We start from the raw sequence: 16,771 nt of genomic DNA, 5'->3' as shown, positions 1-16,771 counted from the left end.
TGTCTTTCTCTAACTTACTTATTTCACTTAGTATAATACTCTCCAGCTGCATCCATGTCATTGCAAAAGGCAAGATTTCATTCATTTTTGTGGCTGAGTAATAATCTAGTGTGTGTGTGTGTTGTGTGTGTGTATACCCATTTACATATATATATATATGTACCCATTTTCAGTCAATAGACATTTTGGCTATTTCCATACTTTGGGTACTGTAGAGAATGCTGCTATAAACATCAGGGTTCATCTATCCCTTCAGATTCATATTTTTGTAATCTTTGAGTAAATACCTAATAGTGCAATTGCTGAATTGTAGGGTAGTTCTATTTTTAACATTTTGAGGAACCTCCATACTGTTTTCAGAGTGGCTGCACCAGTTTGCATTCCCACTAACAGTGCAAGAGAGTTACTCTTTCTCCACATCTTGGCCAACACTTGTTTCTTGTGTTGCTGATTCTGACAGCTATTCTGACAGGTATGAAGTTTTATCTTGTAGTTTTCATTTGCATTTCCCTGATGGTGAGTGATGTTGATCATCTTTTCATGTCTCTGTTGGCCATCTGTATATCTTGTTTGGAAAAATAGATATTCATGTCTTTTGCCTATTTCTTAATTACTCATTTTTGGATTGTTGGGTTTTATAAATTCTTTATATATTTTGGATACTAACCCTTTATCAGATATGTCATTGGCAAATATGTTCTCCCATTCTGTAGATTGCTTTTTACTTTTGTTAATTGTTTCTTTCACTGTGCAGAAGTTTTTTGTTTTGAGGTAGTCCCAATAGTTTATTTTGCTTTTATTTCCCTTACCTGAAGGGACATATCTAGGAAGAATTTGCTACAGCCAATATCAAAGAAGTTACTGCCTGTGTTCTCTTCTATGATTTTTCTGGTTTCAGGTCTCACAAACAGGTCTTTAATCCATTTTGAATTTATTTTTGTGTATGGTGTAAGAAAGTGGTCCAGTTTTCCCAACACCTTTTGTTGAAGAGACATTCTTTTCCCCTTTGGATATTCTTTCCTGCTTTGTTGAAGATTAATTGACCATATAGGTGTGGGTTCATTGCTGAGTTTTCTAGTCTATTCCATTGATCTATGTGTTATTTTTGTGCCAGTACCATACTGTTTTGATTACTATAGCTTTTAATATAACTTGGAGTCCAGAAATACGATGCCTCCAGCTTTGCTTTTCTTTTTCAAGATTGCTTTGGCTATTCAGGGTCTTTAGTGGTTCCCTGCAAATTTTTAGGTTTGTTCTAGTTCTCTGAAAAAGGCTATTGGTATTTTGATTGCATTATATGTGTAGATTGCTTTGGTTGGTATAGACATGTTAACAATGTTTGTTCTTCCAATCTATGATCACAGAATGTCTTTCCATTTGTGTCATCTTCAATTTCTTTCATCAGTGTTCTATCGTTTTCAGAATACAGGTCTTGCATGTCTTTGGTTATTATTATTATTGGTGCAATTGTAAATGGAATTGTTTTCTTAATTTCTCTTTCTGCTTCTTCATTATTGGTGTGTAGAAATCCAATATGTTTATGTACATTGATTTTGTATCCTACAACTTTACTGAATTTGTTCCTTCTAAACCTGCTTTGTTGAGGGCTTTTAATGTTAATGGATGTTGTACTTTGTCAAATGCTTTATTTGCATCTATTGAAATATCATATGGTTCTTATCCTTTGTCTTATGTGAAGAATGTCAAGAGGGTGACAGTAGAGCATTAAACCAAGCCTGAAGCCCTTTCTGGGAGCAGAGTTCCCCACAGGTGGCACATTCTTTTTTTTTTTTTTTTTTAATAGGCACATTCTTAAAGTAAGCCCTGGAGAAATGGGTTGGTATTCTTAGCTACCCAGTTTGGCACCAGAGGGACCATCTTGCTAGTTTTTATTCCAAGTGAGTGTAAACCCTATTTTTGCTTCTGTGATTCAATATGCAAAGAACGGTTGATTACCTTCCCCCCTTACATTGATTCTAATTTAGAAACACCAGTTGCTGTTAAATCTATACTAGTGGAGGGGCGCCTGGGTGGCGCAGTCGGTTAAGCGTCCGACTTCAGCCAGGTCACGATCTCGCAGTCTGTGAGTTCGAGCCCCGCGTCGGGCTCTGGGCTGATGGCTCGGAGCCTGGAGCCTGTTTCCGATTCTGTGTCTGCCTCTCTCTCTGCCCCTCCCCCGTTCATGCTCTGTCTCTCTCTGTCCCAAAAATAAATAAACGTTAAAACCCATAAACTTTAAAAAAAAAAAAAAAAATCTATACTAGTGGAGGGGCACCTGACTGGCTCAGTCGGTTGAGTGTCTGACCTTGGCTCAGGTGATGATCTCACGGTTTGTGAGTTTGAGCCCCGTGTCGGGCTCTGTGCTGACAGCTCAGAGCCTGTTTCAGATTCTGTGTCTCTCTCTCTCTGTCCCTCCCCCACTTGTGCTCTGTCTCTCTCAAAAAAATAAATAAAATGTAAAAAAAAATCTATACTAGTGGAATAATGGAGTGGTGAAGAACCTAGGCTCTGGACTTGTATTACCAGGAACCCCAGCTTGGATACATACCAGCTATATGACCTTGAGCAAGTGATTTAAAGTCTCGGTGCAGGCATACTTCTTTTTATTGTGTTTTGCAGATAGTAGGGTTTTGTTTTGTTTGCTTGTTTTTTCCTTTTTTTTCACAAATTGAAAGTTTGTAGCAACCTGCATCAAGCAAATCTATTTGCACCTTTTTTTCCAACATCATTTACTCACTTTGTGTCTCTGTGTCATATTTTGGTAATTTTTACAATACTTCAAACTTTTTCATTATTATTATATTTGTTATGGTGATTTCTTATTAGTGATCTTTGATGTTACTGTTGTTAGTGTTTTGGGGCACCATGAACTGTGCCCATATAAGACAGAAAATTTAATTGATAAATATTGTGTGCTCTATTTGCTCCACCCTCTAGCCATTCCCCATCTCTCTCACTCTTGCACATACCTTCCTATCCCCTGAGACACAACAATATTGATATTAGGTTAGTTAATAACCTACAATGTCCTCTAGGTGTTCAAGTGAAAGGAACAGTTACATGTCTTTCACTTCAAATCAAGGACTAAAAATGATTCAGTGTAGTGAGGAAGACAGGTTAAAAGCTGAGAGAGGCCAAAAGCTAGGCCTCTAGCACCAAACAGTCAAGTTGTAAATGCAAAGGAAAAGTTTTTGAAGTAAATTATAAGTGCTACTGGAAGGGCAGAACTACACCGGCCGACTCCATCTTGTTCTGTGTCCTCCACCTTGACCACGCCTCCTCCCCTTGAGTAACCTCCCACTCACCCGTTCAAACTTCCCGATCAAAACACGCCCGGCGACCTGCGTAACAGGACTCTGACCCTTCCCCAGCCAATTGGCCGAGGCCACGACCCTTCCCCAGCCAATCGGCTGAGGCCACAGCCATTACCTCACCAACTGCCCCTAGACCCCAATAAAACCTTTGTGCTTTTGAAACTCTCTCTCCCCGGTATCTCACCGCTGCGTTGGTGCAGGTAGGGGATTGAGCTTGAGCTAGCTCGAATAAAGGCTCTTTTGCTTTTGCATCAGACTCGGCTCCCTGGTGGTCTTTGGGGATCACGAATTCTGGGCATAACACTACTCCAGTGGACACACAAATGATAAGAAAGCAAAACAGCCTTATTGCTGATATGGAGGAAGTTTAGTGGTCTGGATAGAAGATCAAACCAGCTACAACATTCCCTTAAGCCAAAGCCTAATCCAGAGCAGGGCCTTACCTCTCCTCAATTGTGTGAAGGCTAAGAAAGGTGAGAAAGCTGCAGAAGAAAAGTTGGAAGCTAGCAGATATTGGTTCATGATGTTTAAGGAAAGAAGACATCTCAGTAACATAAAAGTGCAAGGTGAAGCAGCAGGTGCTGATGTAGAAGCTGCAGCAAGTTATCCAGAAGATCTAGCTAAGATAGTTCATGAAGGAGGCTACACTAAACAACAGATTCACAATGTAGACGAAATGGCCTTCTAGTGGAAGAAGATGCCCTCTAGGACTTTCATAGCTAGAGAGGAGAAATCAATACCTGGCTTCAAAGCTTCAAAGGACAAACTGACTCTTGCTAGGGGCAAATGCAGCTGGTGACTTTAAGCTGAAGCCAATGCTCATCTACCATTCTTAAAATCCTAGGGCCCTTAATGGGGTGCCTGGCTGGTGCATTTGGTAAAGCATGTGACTCTTGATCTCAGGTTCATGAGTTTTAGCCCCACATTGGGCATAGGTTTTACTTAAAAAAAAAGTAATTATGCTAAATCTACTCTGCCTGTGCTCTATAAATGGAACAAAGTCTGCATGACAATACATCTGTATGCATGGTTTACTGAATATTTTAAGCCCACTATGGAAACCTACTGCTCAGAAAAAAGATTTCTTTCCAAATATGACTGCTCACTGACAATGCACCTGGTCACCCAAGATTTCTGATAGAGATGTACAAGATTAATGTTGTTTTCATGCTTGCTACACAACATCCATTCTGTAGCCCATGAATCAAGGACTAATTTCAACTTTCATATCATTATTTAAGAAATACATTTCCTAACAGTATAACTGTAAGTGTGATTCCTTTGATAGATCTGGGAAAAGTAAATAAAAAACCTTCCAGGGGCACCTGGGTGGCTCAGTCGGTTGAGTGTCGGACTTTGACTCAGCTCACAGTCTCACTGTTCGTGGGTTTGGGCCCTGCGTTGGGCTCTGTGATGACAGCTCAGAGCCTGGAGCCTGCTTCTGATTTTGTGTTTCCCTCTTTGTCCCTCCCCACTCATGCTCTCTGTGTCTGTCTCTCTCTCAAAAATAAATAAACATTTAAAAAAAAAACCTTCCAGAAAGGATTCACTATTCTAAATGCCATTAAGAACATTCATGGGGGCACCTGGGTGGCTCAGTTGGTTAAGTGTCCGACTTCAGCTCAGTGTCTGACTTCACTGATACTGCAGTTTGTGACTCTAAGCCCTGCATCAGGCTCACTGCTGTCAGCACAGTGCCTGCTTTGGATCCTCTGTCCCCCCTCTCAAAAATAAATGTTAAAAAAAAAAGAACATTCATGATTCATGGGAAGAAGTCAACATATCAACATTAACAAGAGTTTAGAAGAAGTTGATTCCAAGAAAAGAATTTTCCCTCTCAGAATCTTGATTCCTCTATAGCCAAAGAAAAGGTGACTGCTTCATGGGCTTGTGCCTGCAAGTAGAACCCTGCAATGGCCATCAAATCCTCTGTGGGGATTTTAGAGACACTGAAGGAGAAAGGAAGACTCATCTGGTCTGCACAGCTCCAGATGGTTCTCCACCCCTTCCCCTCCATTCACTGCCACTAAGGAGTTGCTGATCAGGGTCCACTTCAGTGGCCCAGGAGGAGTGCAGAGCAGGCAACCAGAGCTGCACACCATGGCCCCTTCCCTTCACAAGCTCAGAGACGGGCAGGGTGCCTGCCACCTGAGCCCTGTCCACCAGGGGTCTCATTCTTCCTCTAAGGCTCTAGTGGAGGTGGGTGTCCTCTGCCAGGCCCAGCACATGATGTGAAGAATGAATTAAATGCCTAGTTCTTACTGTTAAGGTTTGATGTGGAATCACAGCTGCAGTGATATATTTTTATTAGTGCTTGGTTGGTTTTAAATAAAATGCACACTATTTAAAAACAAACATCATGGATGACTTTTGATTTTGAGGTGTTTAAGACTTCAGCAGAGGAAGTACTTACAGATGTGGTAGAAACAGCAAGAGAATTAGAATTGGGAGTGGAGCCTGAAGATGTAACTGAATTGCTGTGATCTCATGATAAAATTAACGGGTGAGGAGTTCCCTCTTATGGATGAGCAAAGAAAGTAGTTTCCTGAGATGGAATCTACTCCTGGTGAAGATACTGTGAAGATTGTTGCAATGACAACAAAGAGTTTAGAATATTACATAAACATAGTTGATATGCAATGGCAGGGTTTGAGGGATTGACTCCACTTTATTTATTTATTTAGAGTGTGGGAGGGGTCGGGGGGAGAAAGGGGGAGAGAGAGAGAGAAAGTGGGAGAGAAAGAGAGAGAGAGAGAGAGAGAGAGAGAGAATCCCAAACAGGCTCCACGCTGTCAGCACAAAGCCTGACGTGGGGCTTGAACTCATGAACCATGATCATGACCTGAGCTGAAACCAAGAGTTGGACAGAACAACCCAGGTGCCCTGGGATTGACTCCACTTTTGAAAGAAGTTTTACTGTGAGTAAAATGCTATTGAATGGCACCATATGCTACAGAGAAATCATTCCTGAAAGGAAGAGTCAATGTGACAAACTTCATTGTTGCCTTATTTTAAGATATTGCTACCACCACCCCAGCCTTCAGCATCTACCACCCTGATCAGCCAGCAGCCATCAACATTGAAGCAAAACTTTCCACCATCAAAAATACTATAATTTGTTGAAAGCTCAGATGATTGTTAGCAATTTTTAGCAACAAAGTAATTTTTTTAATTCAGCTCTACCCCAATGTGGGGCTTGAACTCATGACCCCAAGATCAAGAGTCTCATGATCTACCAATTGAGCCAGTCAGAGGCCCCAACAATAAAGTATTTTTATTTATGTAAAAAATTTTTTTAATGTTTTTATTTATTTTTGAGACAGAGAGAGACAGAGCATGAGCAGGGGAGCGGCAGAGAGAGACGGAGACCCAGAATCCAAAGCAGGCTCCAGGCTCCCAGCTGTCAGCACAGAGCCCGACACGAACTCATGGACTGTGAGATCATGACCTGAGCTGAAGTCGGACGCTTAACCAGCTGAGCCACCGAGGCATCCCTAAAGTATTTTTAAATTGAGGTATCTCTGTTGTTTTTTTTTTATACATAATGCTATTGCAAACGTAATAGACTATAATATAGTGTAAACATAACTTTTATATGCACTGGGAAACCAAAAATTTCAGTTGTGATATTCACTTTATTGCAGTATTCTGGAACTTAACCTGCAATATTTTCAAGGTATGCCTGTACTCCTTACACTTAAAATGGGGATAGTACTAGTACTTCCCTCATAATGTTGCTTTAAGGACTGAGTTAATGCGTGCATGTAAAGAGCCTAGAATAGTGCTTAACACATAGTAAATCCTCAGATAATGTTATGTGTTATTATTTTTCTTTTGTTTTCACTGTCCTTGTACTTCCCAATCTGTTTTGGAGCAAACCTGTTCTTCCTCATGCAATTTTTTTCCCACTTCCCTCCTTCTTTCTCATTTACTTTATAGTCCACTTTAGCCCTCATCACTTTTCATCTCATATGTACATATTATATGCAGAGAGATGAATTGGAAAAGAGGCCATTGAGGTTCCCCTTAAGGAAGTAAACAGAGATTGAGTGGTGGTATCTTCAGCCTGTTTGCATGTTTACAATGGGAATTCATTTACTATTGTTTCTGTAATTAAAAGGAAATGTTTATAACCATTAAGTGGAGGTGGGGGTAGGGGAGGAAAGTTTCCAGAGCAGCCTCCTTCTATGGTAGCCAGTTCACATCTTGCACTGATGCTATGATGGACATAACCAGAGCACACATCTCTAGGGCAGCAGCCAGCTTCCTCCTATCCATAGCAGTGCCAAGAGCTCCTTTGTCAGCAAAATCTGCATCAGATTCACCTCCATCAGCTTTGCCTTTCCCATTATCTTTAGCATCTCCATCCCACCTCCCAAGAACACTAGGGAAGAACTTTCAGGGATGAGTACTACTGTACATGGGTCAAATGCCACCTCCTGTGAAGGCTTTTGCAACATACCAAATGAAAATGTTTGAATTCATTATAGCTCTTTGTTCCCACACATGTTGCTGATACCTGTAGGCAGCACTTAGGGTTTGACTTTTTTCAGCCTTGTGTTGTTCATTGAAACCTGACTCCCTCATTAGACTGTATACTCCTTAAGGGTAAACACAGGGTCTCTTTTATTTATGACTGGAGACCCTACCCCAATCACCACCTATATCCAGTCCAGTCCATAATAAATGTTTAGGAAGTGTTTTTGACGGAATGCCCTGAACTGCCCCCTACCCCACCACATTAGGACTTTTGCACTTTTTAAAACAATTTTTGTTTAATGTTTATTTATTTTTGAAGGAGAGAGAGAGACAGAGTGTGAGTGGGGGAGGGGCAGAGAGAGAGGGAGACACAGAATCCAAAGCAGGCTGTCAGCAGAGAGCCTGATGCGGAGCTCAAGCTCACAAACCATGACATCATGACCTGAGCCAAAGTTGGACGCTTAACCAACTGAGCCACCCAGGTGCCCCAGGACTTTTGCACGTTTTATTCTTTCTGCCCTGTCCCTGGTTACTTCATATTATTCAGGTCTCAGATTAAACACCACCTTCTACAAGAGGCCTTGACTATTTAAAACAGACTAACTTCTATCCAGATCTTTCTCTATCTCATAACTTGTTTTATTTTTCTCATAGCACTCACTGAGATTCTCTTATTTGACTCATTTTGTTGCTTGTTTCCCTAGCTGGAATGTGAATCACAGGAAGGCAGGGAACTTGTCTGTTTTGTTTGCCCTGAGTCCCCAATGCTTAGAACACTGCCTGGTAAATATAAATACATGAATGAAACTGTATTTGTTTGATTATTGACTGATCCCCACAGTAGAATGGCAGCTCCATGAAGGTCAGGATCTTACCTGGGTTACCACTACATCCTCAGGACCTAATATGGTGCCTGGAGCATACTAGATGCTCCAGAAAGAATTTCTGGGTGAGTGAATTAATGTTCCAAACACACTTTAACTCAATGTGCTCCAAACTGAACTTAGTCTCTTCTTCCCCACCAAACCTGTTTTTCCTTCCGTGCACTCCAGTTCAGTCAATGGCACCATCATCCACTCTTGACACCCAACCCAGAAATGAACTCACACTCCCTTCACTCATTCACCTATTTTCAATGAGTTCCCAAGCCTTGCCTATTCAACATCCAAAATATCCCACTTATTTAATCCTTTTCTACCTATGTTGCAGCTATCCTGATTCAGACCTCATCTTTGTTTCATTACTAATGCAACAGCCTCCTCCCTCCTGTCTTCCCTTTTTTTCCTTTTTATTATGTAAGGCTTCACAACACTGTATGTCATCTTTGTGCAGGGGCCATGTTAATCTTATCTGTGTCTTTCCAATTTTATTATATGTGTGGCCAAAGTCAGCCCCCCCCCCCCAAGCTAAGAAAGCTTTAGCTGCAGGGCATGTCACTTGTCATATGGTCACATGGTCATATGTTTTTATAAAGTTTGCATAATATATTTAAACCACAATTCATTAAAACCACTGTCCCCTTCCACTAGTTTCCCTAGTCACATTTTCTCTTGTATTAGGTGGTGTTGGAGCTGCTTCAGACATTTTTGAGATCCAGCTGAGTGGAAGTTGATTGAAGGGGGATACATTTAGTTCCATTTTAGTGAGACATTTATATAGGGTTTGTATCTCTTCTTTATAGTTATTACCCAGGTGTAGGAATAGTTCTAGAAATACTCTACCTTTGAGCCTAATTTTGTATTCACAAGCCCATATTCTTTTCTTAAAAAAATTTTTTTTACATTTATTTATCTTTGAGAGACAGAGAGAGACTGAGCATAAATGGGGGAGGGGAGAGAGAATGAGACACAGAATCAGAAGCAGGTTCCAGGCTCTGAGATGTCAGCATAGAGCCCTATGCGGGGCTCAAACTCACAAATGGTGAGATCATGATCTGAGCCAAAGTCGGACGCCCAACCGACCAAGCCACCCAGGCACCCCTCTATTCTTTTCTTAAAGACCTACCTCACAAACTGTATAAGCTTCAGGTCCCACTAATCCTGAATTTTCCCCTGGCTCAGATGCAAATGTGACTTTTGAGTTGCTTTTGCTCAAAAACCTTTAGTGGTTTGTTATTGTTTACAGGATAAAATATAACATTTAACTTCTTTTTGTAAATGTTTTTCTGTGTGCCTCCATGCATTTGTACATGTTGATCCTTCAGTAAACTCTTATATAGCCTTCAGGTCTCCCTGAAACCTTCCTTGACAGCACCAAGTTGCTTCTGAGGCACTTTCATGACTTTATTTTGCACTTTGCAAGAGGTAGATATATGCTTACTGGACCTTGCAATCCCAATTGTTGGTTTGCATTTGTCTCCTGCACTGGCTGGCAATTTCCCCACTGGAGTCCCTCTTCATCATGGTATCCCCATGGTCTAAGCCACCATCACTTAGGAAATTGATGTGCATACACACATTTTCTTGTTTAAAGTGGTGGTGCCCTTTAAAAAATGAAATAGTAAGAGGATTCCTAGAGAATATTCTAGAATGTCAGAGAACACCAGCGCCACCTTCTATGTCTGTGGAGTTCCATTCATTCAACCTCTTCTCCCACCCACCCTCAGGCTAGTCAGAAAACACTGGGACTTGTGCATAAAAATCATGGCACAGTATCTGAACCAAACTGAACTGAAATAGTGGGGTCAAAGAAGAGAGTTCAGAGGGAGCTGGGAAGTACACAAAAGCTTTACGGAGGGACTAGGACCAAGGGACCGACTGAGGGACCGACAAGACACAACTCGGGGCGGGGAGAGGGGGTAGTAGAGGGTGCAAAGTTCAACTTCCCAGCTCTGAAACTGAAGCCACTTGGCTTCCCTAAACCCATGTCTTCACTTGAACAGAGCTTTCCTTGAAGGGTGAAGAATAAACGATTCGGAGACCGTGCAAAAGAGACCAGCCACAGAATGTGCTCGGCAAACAGGAGCTACTGTGAGTACTCCATCTCTATCCTGGCCGAAGCCCGCCCCCGCCGCGATCCATTAGCTTTGCAGTTTGCAGTCACTGAGTTCACCTCCTTTCATAGGACGAGAAGGCTGCGGAGGAGGAGGAGGAAGTAGGAGAGGAGGGGTGGAGGGACAGTGATTGTGTGTGTGTGGGGGCGGGGGGTGGAGGGGGGGGTGTGTGTGAGGGGAGGGGGTGGGTGTGTGAGGGGAGGGGAGGGGAGGGGGTGGGGTGGGGTGGGGGGGGCGGGGGGGAAGGAGGAAGGAGGGTGCTTAACTCCCTGTTGGCCCGGAGGAGGAGGAAGGCTTGGAAGGCTCTGGCCCCACTCAAAATGGAGCCAAGCGACTGCCTCGCCTAAGATGGTGGCTTAAGGTCCTCAGCCTTGATTGGGTACCTAGAAGAAACGAGCGGGTCCAAAGGTAACCGAGTCCCGTCACCCTTTCTCAAGGTGGCGCCCCGCCTCTGCTGGCGTCACGCGGGAGCCGCTGGCCTCCCTTCCCCGCCTCTGCCGCGGTTACCTCGCGTGCCCAGCCCTCATAAGATGGCGGTCTGGTAGCCTCCCCGCGGCGGCGCCGCCACTCTCAACATGGTAGCTGTTTACCCCATATTTCTCCTCCCCTCTCCGCTTCAACTTCCTCCTTGTTTTGAATAAACTTTATTGACTACTTCGAATTGCCTACCATCGCCACCGGGTTTCTCCCGGCGACTTTTCCGGCAGTTTTTCCTCCGACCTGGCCGCCGGTTATTCTCATTTCTCTTGCTTTGCTCGCAGCGATCTCCAGCCGGCTCAGGGACGACGCCGTTTGCCCGCTCCTCGGGCGGCCGCCGGACTAGGCCCGAGCTGCGGGCTCCAGTAGGCCCTAACGACCGGGCCCGGGGCAAAACCGTGGAGAAAGCCGCTCTGAAGCACCGCCGGGCGCCCAGGGCCGCGCAAACCCAGCGGGTGGTTCTGGGGGAAGGCTGGCAAGATTCGCAGCGTTGCCGTGACGATCCCAGAATTCGGCGCGCGCCGCCGGTGGGGCCGGAACTGCTTGCCGATCCTCCGCTGAGCTAGGTGCTGAGGCGCTTCGGAGCAAGCCCGGCAGCTGGCGCGTCGGTGGAACAGAACTCCGCTAGTGTGAGCGATCCCTGTAGCTTTGCAGATGAGGAGGTCCCTGTAGGGTTCAGGGCAAAAGCCATTCTTGTCAGGTTTGGGGCGTGAGGAGGTTCCTGTCATTTTGGGCGGCGTGAAGAGATCTCGTAAGTTTCGGGGGCTGCAAGAATATTCCTGTCAGTCTTGAGATCTGTGATGAGCTCTCTGTCAGTTTGGGGGGACAGGGGAGTCCTCGTCACTCTGAGGGGGCTGTGAGGAGATGCCTGTCCGTTCCCGAGCCGGAGGGGGGGGGGCGGGTGAGATCCTTGCTTAGTTGCGTGAGTGTGAAGAAATTCTAGTCAGTTTCAGGGGTTTAGAGGAGATCCTTTTTAGTTTTGGGGGTGCAACTCGGAGCCCTGTCGTCTTCGAAGTAGAGGACGATCTGATCTTTTCTAGAATTGAGATTTATTTAATTTGTTGGGGTGATGAGACTACTGACTGGTTGGGGATGGAATGATTTTGAAAGTGAAGGAGGAGACCATTTCAACTCTCAGCACGACCCCAGAACTGTGGTTTGAGTTGGGCGCCTAGTCTTGTCTGCCTTGTTCCTGAAGGCATCGAGGTGATTCTCGAGTAATCTGAGGCGACTTCCAGGGATCCCTCATCTCTCTCTAGTTGCCCCTATTTGGGGAGTGAGAGAAAGGGCTTTTTCTAAGGTACCCCAGCCTATTTATTTTGGCTCTGGTTTGCGTCATAATAAAGAGAGCCCTGGGAAGCAAGGTTGCTAGCAAGGAGAGGGTTCAGTAAGGGATTAAAGAAGCTTCCTGAAAAGGCGTCAGATATTTCCCTGAAACCCGGAAAGAAGTTATCACTGACTCAGGGGGCCGATGGAGCTGGGGGGCGGGGGAGAAACCTCGACGGCCAAATGCCGTCCTTTATTTGTTAAAAACATTTTGGTGGCCGGTGGATAAAAACATTCTGGTGGCCGGTGGACTTTTCTCCGATTGCCCCCTACAGCCACACCAGCTGTGTTGCATCCCGGCAGCACTAACTGCCCATTTGTGAACTGAGGGTTGGTACCCTGGGGGACCTGATTCACTCGGTAAAAAGTGTTGTTTGTGCCCAGCTATCGTCCAGAAAGGACGCGTGCTGCTGCCTCCTGCTTCTCTTGACGCTACGAACCTGGCCCGCCGCAGAGCGCTCCAAGGCCGGGCGAAGATGGCCTCAGTACCAGTGTATTGCCTCTGCCGGCTGCCTTACGATGTGACCCGCTTCATGATCGAGTGTGACATGTGCCAGGACTGGTTTCATGGCAGGTAAGGAGGGCAGTCCAGACTGGACAGGTGCTCACTTGCACGCTCCTTTCTCAGTCCTGTTTTAGGTTCCTGCTCAGAAACTTTTCCCCCTTCTCTGGCCAAGAATTAGCTCCAACCCACCTCCCAGACCCATGTTTTTTCATCCTTCAAGACCAGGGCGTAGCTCACAATGACCTCTGGTGTCTCCTCTTTTTTTCTATCCCATGTGTGTTTCTTCTTTGCCCCCTTTTTTATTTTAGGAAGTGTTCTCTTTCCAGCCACAAAGAATGTATCATTTTTGTATGCTGGCAATTGTGTTTTGCCTCAGATTCTGGCTTCTTGGGAGACAGTGCTGTATTTTTGAAATAATTGAAACAAACATGGATTTCAATTGTGCCTTTCAACTTACTATCAGAGTGTCCTTTGGCAAGTTGCTTTGCCTCTCTGAACCTCATGGTCTTCGCCTATAAAATATATCTAATACATCTGTCCTGATGATTTAAAGCGTTTTGCATGCATTCAGCAGGTGGAGGCAGAAATGCAATAGTACTTTATTTCTTCAGTATTTATCTGCAGAACCATCCAACTAAATTGAATTAAGCAGAAGAGGTATTGGGTAAAACAGCAGGAGCGAAACCACTAATGAATTTCCTCCAGTTAACCATGTGTGCACAGAAGCATCTGTCACCCAGGATTCCAGAGAAGTTAGTGTGTGGGAAGAAACTGATGTTCTCTTATTGTTGGGACTTAAGGCCCAGTTATGGAAAGAAAACCATGAGAGGAATTTTTGCACTGGAGTACAGTATGTTAGATTCTACAATTTTCAGTTGTCACTAGTCCCTTCCGAATGAGCTCCTATTGTCCCAGCCAAACTGAAGGTGTTGGTACTGCTATGCTAAAATTCTGCTCTCGGCAGGGATGGCCCCTTGCAGCGCCTTCAAATTCATGTTCAGCTGATCTTTATTATTTATTGTGTGCCAGGTGCAGAGTTCTTTTTACTGCTTCATGTGATTTCACTTAAGAGAGGACAGACTTAGAGGGTGGGGCCTTTTTCTTTCCTCTGGAAATAAGCGGGATTAAGATGATTTTCAGGATTCCTGGTATCTTTGCTAGTGCTGATCAAGTCACTCCTCTGTTTAAAATTCTTTTGGTGGTTCCCCTACAGAATAAAATTCAGTCTCCTTTGTGTGACAGACAAGACCTTTTGTGATCTACTTGTTCAGTCTCATTTCCCGCCACTCCTCCTCCTGGTTCTTTATGTCCCAGCAAGACTGAACTACTTACAGTTCTGGGAAAATTTTATACTCCTTTATCCCTCTTTTTCTTTGTGCATGCAATTCCTACTAATGTCCTCCCTTTTATAGGTCATGGCATACCTCCTCTGTAAAAGGCCTCCTTCCTCCTGGTTCCCATTGTACTTTGTGTACATCCTTATTGAAAGTAATTATTTCATCATATCATAGTTGTTAATAAACCTCTGTCACTCATTAGCCAGAGTTATTTGAGGGCAGAGATGTCATCTTTTCATTTTTAGTATCCCCAGAACCTAGTTTAGTGCTGAACATGTAATAGATATACTGAGTGAATTTTTGAATGAATGAATGAATGAATGAATGGGCCTTCTTAAAATAAGCTATTGCCTGTGGCCTTTGCTTTGGATTATGTGAGAAGTGTGTAGATTCAAACCTGGAAAGTGAACTGCCCACAGTATAGAGACTCTAACTCCATAGTCTAGGAACAGAAAACTGGAACAAATGCTTTCTGAGTGCTTACTATATGCCAGGCCCCATGACAGGGACTTTGAATAAATTATTTCAATCCACACCCAATTAAAAGTTAGGTATTTCTTTTTTAAATAATGTTTTAAGTTTTTTCCTGATTATATGTGTGAGACATGCTCATTGTAGAAAAGACAAAAATAATAAGGAAATAAAAATCATCTATGAATCTGCTGTCCAGCATAATCCACTGTTAAATGTTTTGTTGCATTATCTCCTGTCTTTTGACTTAGGATATAAACCTATATTTTTATAACATGGGATTGTATTATAAATACCATTTGTAGCCTGACTTTTATTCCTATTTAACATTCTGTGAGTATTTTACCAGGTTGTCAAATACTCATGTAAATCTCATTTCTGATATCCTACCATATATCTATGTGTCATCAATTACTTGGTCATTTCTTCTGTGGTTGGATACTTAACATCATTTCTACTTTTTTATAATATTATGTTATGAGGGAAACTTTGGGAGTTCTGAAAATGTTTTTCATTTTGATACAAGTTGCTGGTCAAAACAAAAAGAGAAATATGGTGCACGTTGTTGCACAGTGTTCTTGTTGACATTTATAAAGAACACCACTGAGGCCATTATGAATTGCAAATTTACAAATGTAGAAATGGGTTTATGGGATAGGCTCCTCCTTAATTACATTTCTGTGGTGAATCATGGGTTTCTACGAAGACCCTGACACAGGTTAATTGCCTTATTTTTTTTCTATGAAAGAGACCACGTTTTTATCTCTTCTCATTCCTCTCTCTATGGGCTAGCAGAAAACAAGGAAGTCATCTAAGAATCAGGTCCTGGTGGGCTGCTCTTGCTTAACCCATGCATTGTGTGCACATGCACACACACCAGGCTCACAGTGCTCCATATAAGATTGTACTTAAGCACAATTGAAAATTAAATATTGTGGACTTTTCATGGTTGCTCACAACATTTAAGCCCACAGATGCCTTATAGGTGATATAAATCTGTTCACATCTCTGATGATTTCCATAGGCTAGACTGCTTCAAGTCCAGTTAGGGATTAATAATGCCAAGTTACTTCCTGGAAGATGACTATTCCATTTTGCTGCTGAGAATCTAGAATTCATGGAATTACTTTCTAAGTCTGGATTTGAACTTAGAATTATCTGGTTCCAGAGTCCAAGTTCTCAAAAGTGGAAAAAAGTTGGTATTAACTTTTTTTCTCCTGTGAAGGGCTGGGTTTTTGCAAATCACTTTGATTTGTAGAACAGTGGTTCTCAAACTTTAGCATGCATCAGAATCACTTGAAAGACCTATTAAAAGACAAGATAGGTGGGCCCCACTTGCAGGGTTTCTGATTTAGTAGGTGAGTGGGGGGCCACCCTCAGAACCACTGATTTAGAGCATTATTCTGTCTCAATTCCTTCCCTATCTGTGGAGTGTGACAGCTTCTGGTTTGGGGGATGGGTGTGCTAACATTTTGTTCTCAAAGTATGGTTCATTAACTGGGAATTTTTTAAAAATGTGAATTCTTGGGCTGGGACCCAGCAATCTCTATTTAACAAAACGAAAGATTCTGATGCACCCTAATTTTTGAGAATAATTGTACACTGGTGAAGAATTAGTTTGTGAGCATTTATTGACTTCTGGGGCTTTGGCAAAACCTCACCGCTTTGCAGTTTTCCTATCTATAAAGGAAGTGCTGGTTGGCACATCTCCAAGGGGGGTGTGTGGCTGAGGTGTGGACTCGAAACTCTAGAGGAAATGGCACTGGCTTCAGAATTGGGTTCGAATTCTGACTCTTTAGCGAAGGATTTCAACTCTGTGAAGCTTCAGTTTCCCCAGGAGTGGTTGTAATGATTTAAATAAAATGATAAT

General features: G+C 43.2%; 1 protein-coding gene and 1 non-coding gene across 5 annotated transcripts in view; one reads left to right on the top strand and one right to left on the bottom strand.

Annotated features, from left to right (window-relative positions):
- Positions 1 to 9,080: 9,080 nt before the first annotated feature.
- On the bottom strand, positions 9,081 to 9,189 carry LOC123595509. Its single transcript, XR_006711210.1, has one exon. It is a non-coding gene; the product is annotated as a U6 spliceosomal RNA (small nuclear RNA).
- Positions 9,190 to 11,053: 1,864 nt separating this feature from the next.
- Positions 11,054 to 16,771, top strand: part of PHF8 (PHD finger protein 8) — a 90,459-nt gene continuing 84,741 nt past the window's right edge. The window contains exons 1-3 of one of the 4 annotated variants that reach the window (XM_045473084.1): positions 11,054 to 11,193; positions 11,547 to 11,891; positions 12,973 to 13,162. In XM_045473084.1, coding sequence (XP_045329040.1) covers positions 13,065 to 13,162 — 98 coding nt within the window. In that variant the 5' untranslated portion in view covers positions 11,054 to 11,193; positions 11,547 to 11,891; positions 12,973 to 13,064. Of the gene's footprint in view, positions 12,014 to 12,972; positions 13,163 to 16,771 lie in introns of all 4 variants that reach the window. The other 3 variants (XM_045473087.1, XM_045473083.1, XM_045473086.1) reach the window with 3 other exon arrangements.

This window comes from Leopardus geoffroyi, chromosome X, assembly GCF_018350155.1.
Source record: "Leopardus geoffroyi isolate Oge1 chromosome X, O.geoffroyi_Oge1_pat1.0, whole genome shotgun sequence".
Taxonomy (NCBI): Eukaryota; Metazoa; Chordata; class Mammalia; order Carnivora; family Felidae; genus Leopardus; species Leopardus geoffroyi.
The sequence above is the reverse complement of the archived record's forward strand: the minus strand, read 5'-3'. Positions and strand labels throughout refer to the sequence as shown.